The sequence below is a fragment of the Xiphophorus maculatus genome, chromosome 22 (assembly GCF_002775205.1).
Source record: "Xiphophorus maculatus strain JP 163 A chromosome 22, X_maculatus-5.0-male, whole genome shotgun sequence".
Classification (NCBI taxonomy): Eukaryota; Metazoa; Chordata; class Actinopteri; order Cyprinodontiformes; family Poeciliidae; genus Xiphophorus; species Xiphophorus maculatus.
In genome coordinates this window covers 3,005,173-3,024,684 of record NC_036464.1, presented here as the reverse complement: position 1 = coordinate 3,024,684, position 19,512 = coordinate 3,005,173, and the positions used below count along the sequence as shown (strand labels likewise).

General features: G+C 49.8%; 2 protein-coding genes across 2 annotated transcripts; both read right to left on the bottom strand.

The window, feature by feature from the left end:
• Positions 1-543: 543 nt before the first annotated feature.
• On the bottom strand, positions 544-11,110 carry nfkb2 (nuclear factor kappa B subunit 2). Its single transcript, XM_023327654.1, has 24 exons — positions 11,043-11,110; positions 10,212-10,279; positions 9,283-9,325; positions 9,133-9,205; positions 8,665-8,705; positions 7,247-7,345; positions 7,011-7,162; positions 6,820-6,932; positions 6,569-6,727; positions 6,397-6,501; positions 6,231-6,319; positions 4,401-4,539; positions 4,198-4,329; positions 3,798-3,983; positions 3,583-3,724; positions 3,400-3,514; positions 2,985-3,192; positions 2,746-2,915; positions 2,568-2,670; positions 2,322-2,485; positions 2,176-2,254; positions 1,940-2,109; positions 1,750-1,861; positions 544-999 (listed from the first exon to the last, which is right to left on the bottom strand). The coding sequence occupies exons 2-24, from the start codon at positions 10,226-10,228 to the stop codon at positions 926-928; spliced, it is 2,685 nt and encodes an 894-aa protein (XP_023183422.1). The 5' UTR covers positions 10,229-10,279; positions 11,043-11,110; the 3' UTR covers positions 544-925.
• Positions 11,111-13,834: 2,724 nt separating this feature from the next.
• Positions 13,835-19,493, bottom strand: glud1 (glutamate dehydrogenase 1). Its single transcript, XM_023327360.1, has 13 exons — positions 19,003-19,493; positions 18,420-18,500; positions 18,287-18,342; positions 16,913-16,976; positions 16,715-16,809; positions 16,459-16,638; positions 16,245-16,382; positions 16,037-16,174; positions 15,605-15,685; positions 15,379-15,502; positions 15,216-15,307; positions 14,312-14,374; positions 13,835-14,196 (listed from the first exon to the last, which is right to left on the bottom strand). The coding sequence occupies exons 1-13, from the start codon at positions 19,394-19,396 to the stop codon at positions 14,077-14,079; spliced, it is 1,626 nt and encodes a 541-aa protein (XP_023183128.1). The 5' UTR covers positions 19,397-19,493; the 3' UTR covers positions 13,835-14,076.
• Between the last annotated feature and the right edge of the window lie 19 nt (positions 19,494-19,512).

Sequence of the window (19,512 nt, the reverse complement as noted above, 5' to 3'; positions counted from 1 at the left end):
ACATAAAAATTATTAATTTTAGTTTTTTTTACGTTGGTTCTAATTTTTTTTTTCTTGTTTTGGAAACGGGAGAAATTTTTGATTCTTTTGCTCTGATTTTACCTGCAGAGATCTTCTATTCACAGCGAGGCACACTCTGCTGGCTAAATGGGATTAGAAATCTGATTATCAGCTGGTCTAAAACCAGTTTATTATTCCAGTTTAGAAATAATAAACTTCAGCCAGGTCAGAAAAACGACCAGATTACCTCAAACACCTCTTCATGAACAGCTTCAGAGGTCAAAGGTCAGCTGATTTCTGTCTCCTGTAGTAAAGGATTGGTGTAATTATGAGACATGGCCAGTAGGGGGAGCTCTGCTCAGCGTTTCTGTCCTCTGGATGGGAAGTTCTGATGTTTCCAGAACCCGTTTCCCTCCTGGAGGTTCTGAAGAGGACCGGTCCACAGCTGGACAAGCCTGTCCATGTCCAGCCACGGCGCCTCCTGCAGGTCAGATACTGACAGCTCAGCTTCCCTTCCTACCAACCTGAAAGACGCGCCGCCCCTTTAAATCTCCACAGTTTAACAGCATTTATTCTCAAAGGAAACATTTTATCGATTTTTACAACATTAAACATGATTTTGGCATCATTGGTCTTCTACACCTGACAGGTGAGTCAACAAGGTGCGGTGCTGCATTCAAACACCCCACAGAAACCAGAAAATTCCAGTTTTAGTCTCAGTTTTATGATTTGAAGACGAATGAAGCCGAAGGACATTAAAATATAAATAAAAGTCAAAGTTCCAGTTTCTGCTGAATCAGCTCAGGATGAAGATGATGATGAAGGGAGTGGTGTTGATCTGTTCTGCAGCGTTTCTGTCTCCTGCAGCAGAACAAACTCGTCTTCATCAGCTGATCCTTCCTCAGCGGTCAGATTACACTGCTGCTCATTGATTGGTCATCTCCTCCTCCTGCTGCTCCTCCATTGGCTGGCTGCTGAAGCCGCTGTCCACTGTGGCGTCTGATTGGACAAAGACCAGGAAGTAAGGGACATTTCTCAGATCAGATCAATTTTTCCAAGAAGAACCTCGATGCCTCAGCAAGACTCAGGTTTTTAAGATGACATCACTTCCTGTTTCAGAAACCTGGTTCTGGTTCGTTTTAACAACTAGAATTTATTTATATTTAATTGCTGTTGACAGTTTTGAACCTCTGCTGGACGCTGCTGCAGCCTTTATTGGTTCTGAAAATGGAAATAATTAATTTTCAAAGCATGCTAATGCTATCAATGCTAATGTATAGCTAATAAATGTGATTAAATTAAAAATAACATTTCAGCAGGTTTTAAACTTATTTTTAATCAAAGTTTTAAAAAAGAAAAATAGTGTTTTTATTTTGAAATTCTGATGTTTCTATTGGCTGGAAGCAGAAAATGATCAGAATTGACAGAAAGAAAAGCTTAAAAACAATAATCGGTGTAATGTTTCACCGAGACAAACCGACTTTTATTGACTTTGAATTTTAAACATTCTAGCACTAAACTGATAGCTAATGCTTGTAGTGCTAATGTTAGCACAGTCAGCGCTGTAGTTTAACATGACGATGGGATATGGACCTCCTGCAGCTAACTCCACCCATGCTAACCCTGCAGCTGGTCGCTCCTTAGCGGAACCAGTCTGGGTCTCAACAGGTCAGTACCTGGACTCAGTCTGAACATCATTCTGTGCCGTTTGGTTCTGGTTCTGTTTGGGTTCTGACCCGTCAGACCTACCTGAGCTGTGCTTGTCGTCTCGCAGCTCTGTGTTCCTCAGCAGCCGGACTCCCTCCGTCAGACCCAGAGCCTGCAGTGCCTCCACCAGGCCTTCAACCGGACCTCCACCCAGCTGCAGCACAGAGACACACAGGTGGTGAACGGGCCAGAACCGGGTCAGTCAGAACCGGGTCAGGACCGGGTGGGGTACCTTGTAGTGCTGCAGCAGGTGCTGGCAGGGCGTGTCGCTGTCCTCGTACAGGTGCGTCAGCGTCATCATGCCCAGCTTCTCGGCCAGCTTCATCCAGGGAACGTCGCCGACGCTCAGCACCGCCACCAGCCGGCTCAGTGTCTCCTCGTCCAATCCCGACAGCTCGCCGTCTGCGGCAGCCAAACGTTAGGCGGGGTCACATGACACAGGTTACCTGCACAGGTGGGGGCACCGACCTTCGCTGCCGGTCCGGATCTTTTTGTCGGCGTGGCAACTGGGCTTCGGGCTCCGCTTGGCGGTCAGCAGGTTCCTCACCTGGAGGGACAGCGGCAGGTGAGACACGCCCACAGCCCCGCCCCACCGCCGACGCTGCGGCTCTTACCTTCTGACAGGTGGCCAGGTCCAGGGGGGTGTGGCCTCTGGCCCGCCTCTTCCGGCTGATGATTGGCTGCTCGTCGTCTCCTCTGGCTGGTTCGTCCGGCTCCGCCTCCTCGTCTGACGAGCTGAAGTACAGCGGCTCGTCGTTCTCCATATTCTTATCGGCACCTGAAAACAAGAAGCCCACAGGTCACCTGGTGCAGCTGGACAGGTGAACCTGATCCTCCAGGTGAACCTGGTGTTCCCTCACCTGCAGCGATCAGCATGGAGCAGAGCGTGGGGAAGCCCAGGCTGGCCGCCAGGTGCAGCGGCGTGTTTCCTCCGAAGGTGCAGGCGTTGACGTCGGCCTTCAGCTGCAGAGCAGACGCGGCGTTAGCAGGTGGAGCCCAGGTGGAAACGAGCCCCGCCCCTTCCTGTCGGCTGCTTACCTCAGTGATGAGCGTGCAGGCCACTTTGAACAGGTTCTCTCTGACGGCCAGGTGCAGCGGCGTGTTCCCGCTCTTCAGCTCGGCGGCGTTGATCTTGGCTCCGCCCTCTACCAGCAGGCGGAGGCAGCGCTCGCCGTCCCTCCTGACGGCCAGGTGAAGCGGCTGCAGACCTGCGGACACACAGCTACAGCTCAGCTCCTCGCCGACGAGTCAGGGTCAGCGCAGGCTCCGCCCCTCACCGTGGTAGTCCGGCGTGTTCACCAGGTGTGCGTGGCGCTCTCCCAGGTGGGCCAGCAGGAGGCGCAGCGTGGCCGTGTCTCCGGCCAGCGCAGCCAGGTGAAGCGGGCTGCGGCCATCTTTGTCCACCAGGGTGGGGTCGGCCCCCGCCCGCAGCAGCACCTCCGCTACCTTCAGCTGCCGCGTGATGACTGCCAGGTGGAGCGGCGTCTGAGGAGCGGGCGGAGTCAGGACATCAGCTGGCCACCAGGCCTGGCATAGTTGAGTAGCTAGCATAGCTAGATTAGCATAGGTAGCAGGACGTAACTAGTGTAGCTAATGTGGCTGGAATAGAAAGTGTAGCCTAGCTAGCCTAGCATAACATAGGTGCCCTAGATTAGCCTAGAGTAGTTAGCCTAGCCTAGCGTAGCAGGCTACCTGCTGCAGGTGGTTGCAGGTGTTGAGCACGGCGTGCTGCTGGCTGCTCAGCAGCGTCTGGATCAGCTGCTGGATGACGGCCGTTTGCTGGTGGATGATGGCCAGGTGCAGCGGCCTGGTGGGACACTGCCAGTTAGACCGGTCTGTCCGGACCAGAACCGGTACACGTGTGGTGGGACTCACGTGTCTCCGTTGGCATCCTGGATGCCACACAGGTGTCTCTGCAGCGCCAGCAGGATGCGGGCGTCTCCGGTGCTGCAGTACTGCAGTAGGGCGGCGGCCGTCTGCCGGGCGCTCTGTGACACCTGGCTGCTGAGGGAGGCGGCTGGGAGACACGGACCGGGTCAGAACCAGAACCACGGAACTGAACCTGCAACGTTCTGGTGCTGCACACTCACCGATCCGAAGCAGCTGCTGCTGCACAGCCGAGCCTGGCGGGCCCTCAACCTGCTGGGGGGCGGAGCCTGAAGCTGGAGGGGCGGAGCCTGACATCTGGGCTCCTCCCCCTGAGGTGAAGCCTGTGAAGGCTCCGGTGTAGAAAGCTCCGCCTCCTGGCCCTCCGTTCATCTGGGAGAACTGGAAACCTGGAGAGAGACGAGCCGTTAGAGACACCAGAACCAGAACAGAACCAGAACCTCGCCAGGTCCAAGCACTCAACACTCGGATCCCAAACGGTTCTGTTTCCTTCCTGTTTGGGTTCTGGAAGGTTCCTCTGAGTTTGTCCCACTCTGGGAATTAAATTAATCCTGAAGTGTTCTGATTCTGGGTCTGGTTCTGATCCGTCTCTCTGGGCCGCACCTGATCCTCCGGGTCCTCCGGGTCCTGATCCGAAGCCGCTGGCGCCGGGCCCTCCGTCGCGCCCTCGCCCTCCTCTCCAGGAGTCATAGTGCGGCAGCGGCTTCTGCTTCTTCCTCTGGACTTCCTCTTTGTCTGAAACACAGCAGGCGTCACGGAAGCGCTGAGGCGGAGCCTGGTCTCCATGGTAACCGGGCCGGACTCACCTTGGACCTGCGGGACGTAGGTGAACTGCTTGGGGTCGCTGCTGTCGCCGGCCTTCTTGCGGCGCAGCTGCAGGAAGACGGTGACCGGCCGCTCGATCTCGGCGTTGTGGTACGGCGGCGTCTTGAACACGATGGCGTACTGCAGACAGGAAGTGAGGCGCGTCACCGTGCCGGTTTGACCTCTGACCTTTACAGCTTCTGGTCTGACGTGAAGGCCCGGTCCCAGCGGTCCCTGCGCCTCTGTGACGTGTGAACTCAGTCAAAGTCACATCAGGTTCAGGATCGGGGGAATTTTGCCATATTTCCAAAATACAGATTCAAATGTTCTAATATTTAATTATCATTTTTCCATTTGACGTGATTTTTACCATAAATCTGTTTTATGCAGCTAAAAGTTAGTTTGGTATAAAGTGGTGATAATAACAAAGATCAAGTTCAGGACAAACATATATAATATATAGAAAATAATAAAAATGTCTGATGTTACATGAGAAAAATAAAAAGATTAATGAAACTAAAATGAACTATGAATGTTATTAATAAATTGTGACTTTTCATGAATGTTTTTAGAAAGTTTTCAAAAGTGGATATTATGCAATAAATCTATTCCATCTTTAAGCTTTAATATAATAAAATTTGGTCTAACAGGGGATGAAGAGTTAAATTATGATCAATTTAATCCTCTGGCCTCCATTTTTAAAGTGAAATAATTAAATCTTTTCACAAAAACCCAATTTTTTACCATCATGTTAATATTTTCATTTAAGATTTTAAATTTGTCTTTATTTGTGACGTTTTGTTTTTCTTTCCTCAGTTTGTGATCATTCTTTTTATTTCTTCTTTTTTCTGCTCACTTTATCAAATCAAACTTTTTATTGTTGTCATGATATTTTCTATAAAGACGGAAAAAACAACCAAACATTTCCATAAATCCGCCTTTTAACTCAAAACGTCACATGCAGCTATGAATTGTGGGTAATATACACTGTGACCTTTAACCTTCAACATGAACCAGGGAGGGAGCTCAGGTGTTCTGGGTTAAACCCGGTTCTGTTTATCAGGGTCACAGGAAGTGGATCAGAACCCGACCCGGTTGTGGTTCTGATCCACTATCCAGTTTAACTTTCAGGGTTTTTCCAGGTTTCCCCCCAGAACCTTCAGCTTAGAATCTGATGGTTCTGGTTCTGACCCGGTCAAACATTCAGAAGCTTCTGGACCCAACCAGGTTCTCCTTCCTGGTTTCCGACCAATCAGAGCCCAGAGCCTCTCTCTCCTCTGGTCTTAGTTGAAAAGGATTCAACTAAGACTTTCAAAGTAAAGCTCACAGAGTCTTTTCAGAGTAAGAGTCTAGTGCTGTCAGCATAGAGGAGGAAGTGAAGGAGTCCGTTTCCAGGAAATGATCAGAGATCATGTGACACTGATCAGTTCTTCGCTCTGTACGGAGCTCTGCTGGGGCCATAAAGCTGTTTAAAAAATTCAACTGAATAAAATTGAAAACTAAAAATAAGCAAATTTTTTAAGGTTAAGTTTTTAAACATTTCTATTTCTCTTTGTTTAAAAATTATTTTTCAGTTTGAAAAATATTCTTCGTTTACAAATAATTTTTAAGGTCCTTTTTATTTCAATATAATTATCAGATTAAATTTAAATTTGTTTTGTTAAATTTTTCTTCAGGTTCAAATTTTTTTGTGTTTCAAAATTATTTTTCAGTTTCAGTCTTTTTTTCAGGTGCATAATTTTTTAAATTTCAAATATTTTATAGTTTGAACTGTTTTCCAGTTTCAGAAATGTTTTTTGAGCCCCGTGTAGCTCCGTAGCTCCAGTTCTGACCTGCTTGTGGACGTCGGTCGGAGAGAAGTCCCCGAAGGCCTCCCAGCATCCTTCCTCGTCTTCCTCATAGAAACGGATCTCGATGTCGTCTGAGGAGACGGACAGGTGAGCCTCAGAGAGACGGGTCACTGGTCGACCATCGACCCGAAGACGAAGCGTCCCTCACCTTTCTGGACTTTGTCACACAGCAGGAAGATCTCGTCTCCTCCCAGCACCGATCCGCACGTCTTGTCCATGCGTGAGATCTTCAGGTTGGATGCATTGGGAGACTCTGCAGGGGAAAGGGGTCAGAATGTGGCCAGCAGGGGGCGCCGTGTGAGTGTGTGTGTGAGGCTCACTGCTGTCGTAGATGGGGTTGGACACCACGGGTTTGAGCGCCCTGGTGAAGCCGCCGTTGCTGTCCTGCAGGAAGGCGGTGAAGCGAAGACGGACGATGTTCAGGTCCATGACTTTCCCCAGCTCCTTGGCCTCCTTCAAGATGGACGACTCCTCGCCGTCTGCAGGGACAAACAGGCCGGGACCAGGACCTCAGGTCAGCCTGGGGACAGTCCAGGTGTGTGTGTGTGTGTGTGTGTCCAGGTGTGTGTACCTGTGAGCGAACAGTGAGTTCCTTTCTGTCTCCGCCTCTCGTCTCGGAGCCGTCTGGTCAGAACCTCGACCACGCCCTTCTTGGTCACATGGAGGATTCCCAGGTTGCTGAACCTGCAGGAAGTGACATCATCACTGCAGCTGTGAGCGCTTAGTAGCAGGATGTGGTTCTGTTTGGGTTCTGGTACTGACGAGGCGGTCAGGTCGTTGGGTCCGATGTCCAGGCTGCAGGTCCCGTTCTCGTTGCAGTGGCGTCCCACCAGGCTGTGAGCGTGGACCCGGGCCGGGTCGGTGTGGGTCACCAGCTGGACCTCCACCCGGGCGTGGCCCACGTAGTTGTTGATCTGTGGACCAGAACGTCGTCGGCGTCAACAGAACCGGAACCAGAACTGGAGAGGAGCACAGACTGGTTCTGATTGGCTGCTCACCTTCACGGTCGGGTAAGTCCGCCGGTTCTTCTCGCTGGACGCCCCCGGCAACCCGCCGTGGGACGGGCCCTCGCACTCGTAACGGAACCGGAACCCTCTCTGCAACGGCAGAACCAGAACTGGGTCAGAGCAGAACCGGGTCCAAACCAGAACCAGCCCCAACCTAACCCCACTGAGCATGGGCTGCAGGCTGAGTCATGTGACCTGCATCACTTCCTGTTAGTAAATGACTGTTGGACTAACAGGAAGTGACACGCTAACGGCCGGAGGGGGAATCACCTGTTCCCCTGGAATTCCCACCTGAACGGTTTTCTGTCCCCAGAGTTTTCCAGCTTCACTCTGAGGTTCTAACAGCAGAACTTTATAATTTATTTACACATTTGATTAAATCTGAACATAAACATCCTGGAAACACGAACAGATCTGATCACTTCCTGCTCTGTAGTTTTAGAAAAGTCCTCTCCAGGCGGCCAAGTTTCTCATTATTTTAATCTTAATCTGTGATTTCATAGTCTAAATAATATTTTATCAGATAAATAAACTGAATATTTGTGTCTAAACCTAAAAATAATCTGTGAACTCTTTATTCTAGACGGTCACGATGTCCAAGAGAGAAATAATGACGTCGTCAGCATCATGACTGAAATACAGAAACAGCCATGAGGAACCCCAGAAACACAGCCTGAGGTATGGAAGGCAAGTAGGGACAAAATTCAATAAATAAATACATAACTAAGTCCTAAATAACATAACTAAAAACATAAAATAATTTAAAAGGCAAAATTTTAATGTGTTAAGAACATATTTTAAACCTATAATGAGTTTAACATTATATTTCCAGAAAGCTTCTGTATGGAGGGCCAAAAGAGACAAAGTTTATTAAATTAATACATCACTAATTAAATGTACATAAATAGGTTTATGTTTAAATTAATCAGTGGACAATAAATGTATTAAATATGTAAATAAATCATTAAAATAAAAACAGATCCACATTAGCCCCGCCCCTCCATGTTTCTGGTTTGACAGCTCAAATCATTTCATGGCGGTGCTGCAGGAACCAAACAATCATTAAATGAAATCGCTAAAAATAAATTTAATTAATTATCTGCAGCATTAAAATAAGTTTTTATTTTAATGATTTAATGAATTTATCCTAAAGTCTCAAGGTTCGGATTCTGTTTCAAAAATTTTAATTGTTTTGTTCTTAGCTGTTAAACGTAGCTTCAGGGGTCAAAGGTCAAACAACCCGAAGGTTCTTCTTCCTGTTTCTGGTCTTCGTTACAGAGGTTCTGATTAACTGGGTCAGAATTATTTTGTTGGACTAAAGGCTGTAAAAGGTTCTGGAACCGGACCACAGGTCTGAGTTCAGACAGAACCAGGACCAGCAGGTTCTGCTTGTTGCGGGTCGGACTCACCTGTTTGGGTTCCTCAATGATCTGGATGTACGGACCGTGAGCTGAAACACAGAACAGAACCGGGTCAGAACCACTGACTGACCAACAGTTTCCCTGAAGCTCCTCTAGAAGGTTCTGGACTTCCTGGTTCTGGGTCGGCCACCGGACCGCTGGAGGTTCTGGGACGAGTTCTGGAATGGGTTGGACCGGCGGGTTCCAGGTATTAGAGAAGGGTTCTAGAAAAGTATGCTGGGTGCCGGGGCTGTGGTTCTGACCCGGAACGACCTGCCACATAGAACCAGAACCAGAGAGCAGATCTGGTACCAGCAGCCAGTGGGTCCGGTACCAGAGAGAGAGGGATGTGAAGGGTTCTGGGAGCTACTCCCTGTGGAAAGCCACGACTCCACTGACCCGGTCCAGTTGGTTCTGTTCTGGTCTGCCGGGCCTGCAGTATGTTTAGTGGGCGGGGCTAAAGCCGGAGCAGCTCACCTGTCTCAGGTATGTACGGCTCTGTCTTGATCTCCATCGGAGGAATGAAGTCATAGGAGAGGAAGTTTGCTAACTGCTGCAGAAGAAGAGACATCAGATCAGAACCATCAGAACCCGATCAGAACCTCCGGATGTCAGACAGGAACTCACCATGTTGTCGTCTCCGTAGCTCACGAACTGAGGTTCAGTCATCCTGCAGCAGGAGCACAGTAAGACACCGAGTGAGTGAGTGAGTGAGTGAGTGAGTGAGTGAGTGAGTGAGTGAGTGCGTCCGTGTGTGTGTGTGTGTGTGTGTTCTGGGTCGACCCGGCAAAACCGCCTCAGATCCAAATAAAAGCTAACAAACAGAGGCTCCCCCTCCCCCGCCTGTTTCAGTCACTTCCTGGAAGCCGACTACAGGAAAACCCCCAGAATCCCACAGCAGAAAGGGGCGGGGCTTCCAGCCTGCTGATGATGTCACACTGCTGCTATGGCAACCAGAGAGGCAAGCAGGAAAAGCCAAAACCATTATGAGAACCAGAACCAGGGGGACAGAACCTCCAGGCCTGATGATGATGAAGGAACATAGCGAGGAAGAGGAGACACCAGCCTGCAGCCAAAACCAGAACCAGAACCTCCAGCAGTCAGAAGCAGACCCGGTGTTCTGTGTTCATCTACTTCCTGTCTGGTGGTTTTTTTGACTTCCTTTGACTGTCTCTCAGAGAAAAACCCGGCTGCCTGTGAGTCAGAACCGACCCAAGGCCCGGTTCCCCAGCGCCGGGACGGCCCCCAGCGTGGCGCCGGCCAATCAGAGCGCAACGGGAGGACAGAAACCCGAAGGGGGAAGTCGGCAGGAATCCACGGCGGGAGATTTTACTGAAGGTTTCTGTGAAACCCGTTGCCGTGGCAACGCCTCTGCAGCATGCCGCAACCTCTGGTGACCCGGTTCTGGTTCTGGACCAAACGGCAGTCATGAAGCTGACCTCAGGTTGGTCACATGGCGCTCTACTGAGCATGCTCAGTCCAGTGTTGCTGTAGGACCAGCAGTACCCGGGGGGGTTCTGGAGGTTCTGACCCAGGTCGTTGTGATGAAGACGTACCTGAGCGCTCCGGCCATGTCTGGGGGTGAGGAAGAGGAGGACCGGATCTTCCTCCTGCCGGGATTTTCCTGCAGAACACAAACAGACATGATGAGAGTCAGGAGATCGGATCACCACCGGCCCAGAACCTCCTCTGAACCCGATAGGACCATCAGCTGCTCAGCAGGTCCAGAACCTCTAGGTTGGACCTGGCTCCAGGTCCAGCCTGGAGCCAGAACCAATCAGAACCAATCAGAACCTGGACCACACTTGAACCAGAACCACCATCCCAAAGGCCAGGCAGGTTCTACAGCTCAACCGGGTCATGGAGAACCTTCTGCTGGTTCAGGACTTCCTTTTACTCCCAGATTTCAAAGTAAAAGCATTCCACAATAAAAACATCCGGAAAATATCAGCATATTTATGATAAAAACCTGAATTATTTTAAATTATTTTACGGAAGAACTGTCACAGACATCAAATCACGAAGCCATGTAAAATTAAAATCGATCATTAATCGATGTGATTTTGTCATTTTCCCAGAACCTCTTGAGAACGGAACCAGGATTACTGAAACCCAATTTAAACCAGTAAACATTAGCTGACCCCGTTTAAACGGGTTTGGCGCCAGTAGAACCGGGCTTCTTTCATCCGAACCAGTGATACTTTAACTTCAGCTTCGGTTCGGATAACTACCGAACTTTGAAGGTGGATTCAACGGATTTTGAGCCTGGTCTCGCGTTTTAGCTCAGATTTAGACTCCAATTTAAACCCATCCGGACTGTTTTGGCCCAGTTAGAACCCAGTTGGTTCCGTTAGAACCGTTTAGCAGTAAAAAATGTGAGTTTTTACCTGGTTTCTTTCTTCGCTCTGACTGTCCGCTTCTGTTCGCAAAAACTCCCGAACTGAACCCAGAAGCGTCAAACTGGCGCACGAGGAGGACGGGGGACTTCCGGTTCGGAATTTTCAAAATCAAACCTGCGATGTGTTTGTGTTTCTGCGCAGCTTCTGGTCTGTTGCTCGTTTGAGTAGCAGGTGTAGGACAGCTGGTGTCCCCCTGCTGTCCTCCAGGGACACTGTCCCACCTCCTGCTATGGTTCCCGGGGATGGGTTTGCTCCTCCGCCGGGCCTCCGGTTCTCCAGAATTTTGCTGAAGAACCGTTCTGTTGGTTCTGCTGAGTTGGACCGGAGACACATGGACGACAGAGGACTGCAGGACTCGTTCTGGACACCGCTGTCCTTCAGGGACTCAAACAGTAAAGTAATTTCCTGAAGTTCGGCCATTTTTACTGATTTTATTTTGAAACAACAAACAGGATCGGAAGTGCCTGTCCCACTCGTTTGCTCCGGCTTGACGCAGCTCAGAGCCGTTGTCATGGTGACCTCAGGCTGTCAGTGGAGTCGGAAATCCCCGAACCTGCAGGGGAATTCCGGAGCCTCGGCAGGAACACGGACATCTAATTGGTGGGAACATAAGGTTAAGTCCCGCCCCCGAAGAAACGGCCAGTGGAGAAAACGATCAAAATAAGCATCATAACGGGATTTATGATAAATCAGTAGAAAACAAATAGATTTTTATACTTTTCTGCAGTAATTCAAATTAAACTCTTCACGTTTAAAGACAGTGCTCCAAAGATTTTAATTAAAACGAACAAACAAAATCAATGCATTTAAAGCTTATTTTATTCTGAGAAAATCCTGATTGCTTCAGTTTAAACACGTCGCAGACTTTCAAAGGCTATAGTTACGTAACAAAATGAGAGAAAACAACCGGAAGAGGTTTATTTGTGCTTTATTTAACTTCCTGTTCTCACAAAAAGCTAAACCAACCCCTGAAGACGGAAGAGCAGCTTCAGTTAAAGCAGGCAGATCAGAAAAATAATCATTTTTCACGCAGCATAAACAGACTGCCTCAAGCTTTCACAAGGCGCCGACAGGGGGCGCCACCTGCGTCTGCATAGATTATTAGAGAGAAACTGAACGTTCAGAAACAAAAGAAATGAACGGAACTTAAGATCCGGATCAGAAAGATAAAAAGACTTTCCGTCCACAGAGGACCTGAATTTAATAGATGAATAATTTTACAGATTTGCAGCAGATTGTGTGATTACCTGACCTTTACCAGCTACAGTCATTTTAAATCTTAAAATATTTTATTTGTTTAGGTTGTTTACAATCAAATTAAATATCTTCAATAACACAAAGCTGATTAAAATATAAATATAGAAGTAATGAACAGAAGTTCAGTTATTTCATAATTCTCCATTCATTTAATTTCATTTTACAAACATTTTATACACTAAATTTAAGACTCAGAGCCGGCCCAAGGCATGTGCAATTAAGGTCATATTCAACTGCTGTTATGTGGATTTCTCTCTTATTTATTTCAGAATTGTACATTTTTATTATTTTATAGAATTTTTTAATTTGTCTATGAAAGATGTGAATGTAATTTGGTTTTATTTTGTAACAGTTTAATCACATTTTACACATCTATTCAAAAAACTAAAGACGTTGTTTGAATATTACTTATTAATATCCCACAATTAAGCACCACTCGTCTTTTCAAAATGCTAATTATAATGTTGATTTTTAGACGTTAAAAATCCATCCATCCATTTTCTAACACCTTGTCCCTAATGGGGTCAGGAGGTCAGGAGGAGCTGCTGCCTCTCCAGCTACGTTCCGGGCGAGAGGCGGGGTCACCTGGACAGGTCACCAGTCTGTCGCCGGGCAACACGGAGACACACACACACACAATTTAGAGACCAATTAACCTGACTGTCATGTTTCTGGACTGTGTGAGGAAGCTGGAGAACCGGACAGAACCCACCAGGCACAGGGAGAACATGCAGAATGACCCCTGGCCGGGAATCGAACCCAGAACCTTCTTGCTGCAAGGCAACAGCTCTACCAACTGCTCCACTGTGCAGCCCTACGTTAAAAAGCAACATCCATAATAATAACAGTATGATGACAGCCAGTTATAAATGATGCTAAAGGCTCCATGTAGCCTAGAAATGATGACGTTTGGGTGGCGACATGTTGGTCTGGGGCCCCAAGAGAAGATCTGCTCAGGGCCCCAAAAAGGCTTGGGCTGGCCCTGGAAAATGTGCAAAGTCACTTTGGTAAAGTTGATTATTTCTACAAAACAAAAATAAATCTGTTTTCAGACGATTCTGAAAATAAAATCTAGTTTTATGTTAAATTGTTAAATATTTTGTTGCAGCTTTTCAGGGCGATCTTTGGTCAAAACACATTCATGATCAGACAGCTGGGAACCCGGTTCTGGTTCTGGTCGGGTTCTGTCCTCTACTGGAAAGGTTGAAGAGGTTTTGGATTTGATATTGGTACCAGAACCGGGCCTGAGAGTTTTGGGTCGGTTTGTTGAATCTAAGCAGCAGAATTTAAATTGGAGGAAAGAGAACCATCTGGAGTCAAGAACCCGACCAGAACCAGAACCTTTAACCGGGTTGATAAAGTAACAGAAACGTAAACGAGGTGTATGAAAACATGGGACCAGAACCATGTGGAGGTCCAGTAGAACCAGTCAGTGGTTCTGACCCAGTGCATCTGACTGCAGCAGAACTTTCATTCTGCCAGGGGGCGTGGTTCTGACCCAGTGCATCTGACTGCAGCAGAACTTTCATTCTGCCAGGGGGCTTTTATTTTGGAAGGAACTTCCTGGTTCTGTCCATCAGAACAACCGGTAGTCGGAGTCAGGGCGTTCCTTGATCCGGCCCGGTCCACATGGTTCTGATCCGTCTGAAGGCCTCAGTGCGCGGCGGCTCTGCGGTCCAGTGGGCTGTGAGGAAGAGGAGCGATGAAGCAGCAGGAGCGCCAAGGGAGGCGGGTAGCGTCTGGAACCGGAACCGGAACCAGAACCTTATGTGAAGATGAGCCCAGAATCACGGTACACCTTGAAGATCTTCTCGATGGCGTTGACGTACGCCGCCGTCCGCAGGTCCAGACCCAGCTGGTACCGGCTGGCCGTCTGCATGATTTGCTGCAGGAAACAAGACTTTCAGAATAAAAGCTCCAGCCACCAGGGGGCGCTGCGACTCAAATGATGCAGCTGCTCATATTGTGTGTGTGTGTGTGTGTGTGTGTGTGTGTGTCACCCTGGCAGAGCGCTCCATGGTGTAGGCCAGGCCCGAGTGGACGATGTCCTTCTCAGACGCTCCCTGCAGCAGAACAGGAAGGTCAGCACTGAGGAAGAGGAGGACGACGAAGATGTTTGTCTCTCCCTGAGGTCCAGGTCTCAGCCAATCAGTGGCGGTTAGGGGCGAGGCTCCCCTCTGATTGGCTGTGGTAAAGCTGTTCCTGTCTGTGGGAGGGACTTTGTGCTGTACCACCAGGTTCCTGTGTGTGGCGCTGCTGAGACCTGAACCGTTCACTGCAGCTGACCGAGAGACTGCTGGTGTGTTTAGAGCCGACACACTTCATATGGGGTGTGAATACTTTATACGGGGTGTGAATACTTTATGCGGGGTGTGAATACTTTGTACGGGGTGTAAATACTTTATACGGGGTGTGAATACTTTATACGGGGTGTGAATACTTTATACGGGGTGTAAATACTTTATGTGGCGTGTAAATACTTTATGCGGGGCGTGAATACTTTATGCGGGGTGTGAATACTTTGTACGGGGTGTAAATACTTTGTACGGGGTGTAAATACTTTATACGGGGTGTGAATACTTTATACGGGGTGTGAATACTTTATACGGGGTGTAAATACTTTATACGGGGTGTAAATACTTTATGTGGCGTGTAAATACTTTATGCGGGGCGTAAATACTTTATGCGGGGCGTAAATACTTTATGCGGGGCGTGAATACTTTATGCGGGGCGTGAATACTTTATGCGGGGCGTGAATACTTTATGCGGGGCGTAAATACTTTATGCGGGGCGTAAATACTTTATGCGGGGCGTAAATACTTTATACGGGGCGTAAATACTTTATACGGGGCGTAAATACTTTATGCGGGGTGTAAATACTTTATGCAGGGCGTAAATACTTACGGAGATCCGGGCCTGGAACTCCGATGTGGGAACGACTGGAATGGAGCCGTTCAGTTTCCCAAATTTCCTCTCCAGACTCTCCTGAACGGACACTGAGGAGAAACGGGTCGGTCAGAACCAGAACCACCATGACGATGGGGATGATGAAGAGTGCGGCGCTGACTCAGCAGGTGGTAGTTCGAATCCCTCTCGTACTTGAAGGTGAGCCGGCCGTAGCTCACGTGGTTCAGGTTCTTCAGCCACTCAAAGTACGAGACGGTGACGCCCCCCGCGTTCAGGTACATGTCCTGGGTACGACACCGCAGCTCAAACCAGAACCAGAACCAAAAACCAGAACAGAACCAGAACCAGAACCAAAAACCAGAAGAGAACCAGAAGCCCCCACTGACCGGGATCACCAGAATGTCCCTCTCCAGGAAGATCCGATCCGCCTCAGGCGTGGTCGGCCCGTTGGCTCCTTCTGCAATGATCTGTCAGAACCAGAGAGAAACCGGGTCAGAACCAGAGAAACCATATTTGTCAGGGAAACATTTGGATCTGACCCAGAGGAACAGCTGACCTCCAGCGTCAGACGGGTTTATCAGAACTCCAACAGAACCTCCAGTGAACCGCTGACTAACCAGAACCAGGCCCGGTCCAAAGCCAGCCGGTCGTTTTAAAACCATTCATTTATATGAAAATCTGATCGTATGAACTCATTTATGAATGAATGAATGACATTTATGAAAAACATCATTTCCCTTTGAAAACAGGAAACCTGCCAGCTACAGAGTCCAGATGGACCAGAACCCGGTCGACCTGTGGCCCGGTTCTGCCGGTACCTTGGCCTTGACGCGGTGCGCGTTGCGCCGCGTCAGCTGCTTCTCGCTGGCGGCGGGGATCAGGATGTCGCAGTCGGCCTCCAGCAGGCTGCCTTCGTACGGCGTGGAGTCTGGGAACCCCACGATGGTCCCGTTGGCCTGGAGACAGGGAGCAGAGTTAGGGCGCGGTTCTGGACCGGAGCGCGGCCCGCGGGGGGCGCCGACCCACCAGCTTGTAGTCCTCCAGCTGCTTGGGGTCGATGCCGCGCGGGTTCCAGATGCTGCCGTCCATCTCGGCCACGCCCACACACCTGGCGCCGAAGCGGTGCAGGTAGCGCATGCTGTGGAGCCCCACGTTACCGAAGCCCTGCAATCAGAGGAGCAGCCGGTCAGCTCGGAGCGGAGACGCCGGACCCAACCGGGCCGGGCGGCGCCGGCCGTACCTGGATGACGAAGGTCTTGTCCCGGACGCCCGGCGCCAGCCCGACCCGGTTCATGAAGGACGCGTCGTTGATGAAGTTCTCGATGCCGTGGAAAACACCGCGGCCCGTCGCCGAGATCCGGCCGTGGATCCCGCCCTGGCTGATGGGCTTCCCCGTCACGCAGGCGTGGGCGTTGATGTCCTGAGGAGGATCAGACGGGTCAGAACCAGAACCAGGGTCGGGTCAGATGGGCCAGTTGGTTCCGGCTCAGACTCACGTTGTGTCCCGTGGTCGTGGCAAAGGTATCGGCGATCCACGACATCTCCCGCTCCCCGGTGCTCATGTCCGGAGCCGGAACGTCGATTCCGGGCCCTGTAGAACCACACTGAGGGTCAGAACCAGCCGGGTCCAACAGAACCACAGGCCCTGGCTGTGAGGTGGGCGGGGCTTATGAACAGGAAGTTGGTTTCCTCACCGATGAATCCCTTCTTGGCGAGCTCGATGGTGAACCGCCTGGTGATTTTCTCCAGCTCAGTGTCCTGGAAACACAGATTGGACCAGAGGAAGTTCTGAATGGTTCTGGTCCAGATGAACCCGTCCAGAACCCTGATTAAGACGTCCTGTTGGTCTGTAACTAACACCTCATCATTTAGCAACGATTGGCTCATTCTGCAGATTTTTATTTGATAACTAATTAAATTCCCTTTAAATGCAGTAACATGATTCCTTTTGATCTGTGGATCAATTATTGATTAACTGATTAATAAGTGGAATCAAAGGTGATTAATAGATTATTTTCCAGAATATGAAACTAAAAATGTTTTTAAATTAAATGTTTCTTGTTCAGTTTTGGGTTTTTTGTTCTTTCATCTTCAGAGTCTCTATCGATCACTGATCGATCGATCGATTTTAATATCTGACTCAGCTCTGCTGCGGCGCCCCCGGCTGTGCGTCTGATCCACTGAACCGGTCCGGTGGGTTTATTCAGCGTCTCCACAGTGGAACCGGTTGGACTGGACCAGAACCGGGCCGTTCTGATCCAGACGTGCCTTTGTTTAGCTTGTGGGCGGTCCGGTTCTGTTCTGGTTCTGAAGAAAGATTCTCCATCCGACTACAGCTGGTACCACTGAGCTGGAGTCCAGAACCAGTTCAGAACCTCCAGGTCGGTTCTGTTTCACCTTCTGACCCAACGAGACTTCATTTAATAATAATGATAATAACGGGCTGCACAGTGGTGCAGTGGGTCGCACTGTTGCTTTGAAGGTTTTGGGTTCGATTCCTGGCCTGGGTCTTTCTCCATGTTCTCCCTGTTCATGGTGGTTCTGTCCGGTTCTCCGGGTTCCTCCCAGTCCAGAAACACAACTGTCAGGTCAGTTGGTCTCTAAATTCTCCCAAGGTGTGTGTGTGTGTGTGTGTGTGTGTGTGTGTGTCTGGTTTGTCCTGTCTGTCTCTGTGTTGCCCTGCGATGGACTGGCGACCCGTCCAGGTGACCGGACCGAGTCCAGGCGACCCGTCCAGGTCCAGGCGACCCGTCCAGGTGACCGGACCGAGTCCAGGTGTTTCCTCTTTGTTCTTTGTTTCTGGTTCTGTTCGTTTTGGACTCGATTGAACATTTATTTCACTTTCTTTAATATTTAAGTTTAAATTGAGTAAAAACTTCTGGATGTTTTGGTTATTAAAACATAAAAACTGATACAAATTAATTAATAATCATAGCCTGGTTCTGTTTCCGGTCCAGAACCGACCCAGACTCCGGTCTGTAACGTCCGTTTGATTGAAAAACACCAGAACATGAACGGTACCGGCCCGGTTCTGTCAGAACTCGGTTTTGTCACTTGGACCTGCTCACCGTGTAGTTCTTGGTGTTGATCTTCACTCCAGCTTTGGCTCCACCAAACGGAACATCTGGAACAGCAGGCGGTTCTGGTTAGGCCCGGTTCAGGTCCGGTCTGCGTGTGTGTGTGTGTGTGTGTGGTACCGACCCACGATGGCGCACTTGTAGGTCATCAGGGAGGCGAGAGCCTTGACCTCGTCCACCGACACCTCGGTGCTGTACCGGATCCCTGAAACAGAACCAGAACCGAGTTCTACTGGAACCAGAACCAGACTGAGACATTTCCATCCCTCCTGTGTGACCTTTGACCTGCTGGTTCTGGACTCTGTCCCGGCTGACCCGGTACCTTTAGGCTGAACGGTACCAGCCTACAGGTACTGGTTCTGATTGGTCTGTTTGGGTTTTAATACACAGGACTCAGAACCAGAACCAGGCCAGACTGGACCGGACCCAGTGGTTCTGCTGGTCCTTCCTGTTTTTTTCATTTTGACCGTAAAATAATTAAACGTGTAACAATAACAATAAACCCGATCATACAGAATTATGTCCATATTTAAAACAAATCTGAATTTTTCGGGATGAATTTAACCAGAAGCAGGGATTATTTATCATCATCATTATTAATATTATTAATATTTATATTTCCTCCTCCTGCAGCAGGTACCGGCTGGACTCTGCTGTGTCTGCTCTACATGCTGACTCGGTTCGGTCCGATTGGGTTCGGCTCTCACCTCCCTTGCAGGGCGTCCGGTGCTGGCTGTGCTGAGCCCGGTAGCCCTCGATCACCTCCCACTCGCCGCTGTCCCTCCGGATCGGGAAGCAGACGCTCAGGACGTGGTTACACGGCTTGATGATCCGCAGGATCCCGCTGACTCTCTTCCGCTTCTGCTCCGGGGTTTCCCGGGTCCTCAGGTCCTCCACCAGCTTGTCCTCCACGATCGCGGCTCCGCGGTCGAAGAAGCCCTCCACCATGGTGAAAAAGTTGGGGTCGTCGCCCCGGTCCGCGGCCTGGCTGTAGCCGCGGCGCCGCAGCAGCGAGGCGGACGCCGGCAGCGCCGAGTCGGCGGCGGAGGCCAGGAGACCACCCGCTCCCCGGGTCAGCAGTTCTCCCAGGTTGCGGTACATTTTGCGGGTGAGCTGGTGGAAGGAGGTCCAGGAAATGGAGCCGCCGAACCGGAGAGTCTGTGCCGGCGGCGGCGGCTCCTCCTTCCCGCCGCCCCTTCCTGTCAGCAGCCGCCGCG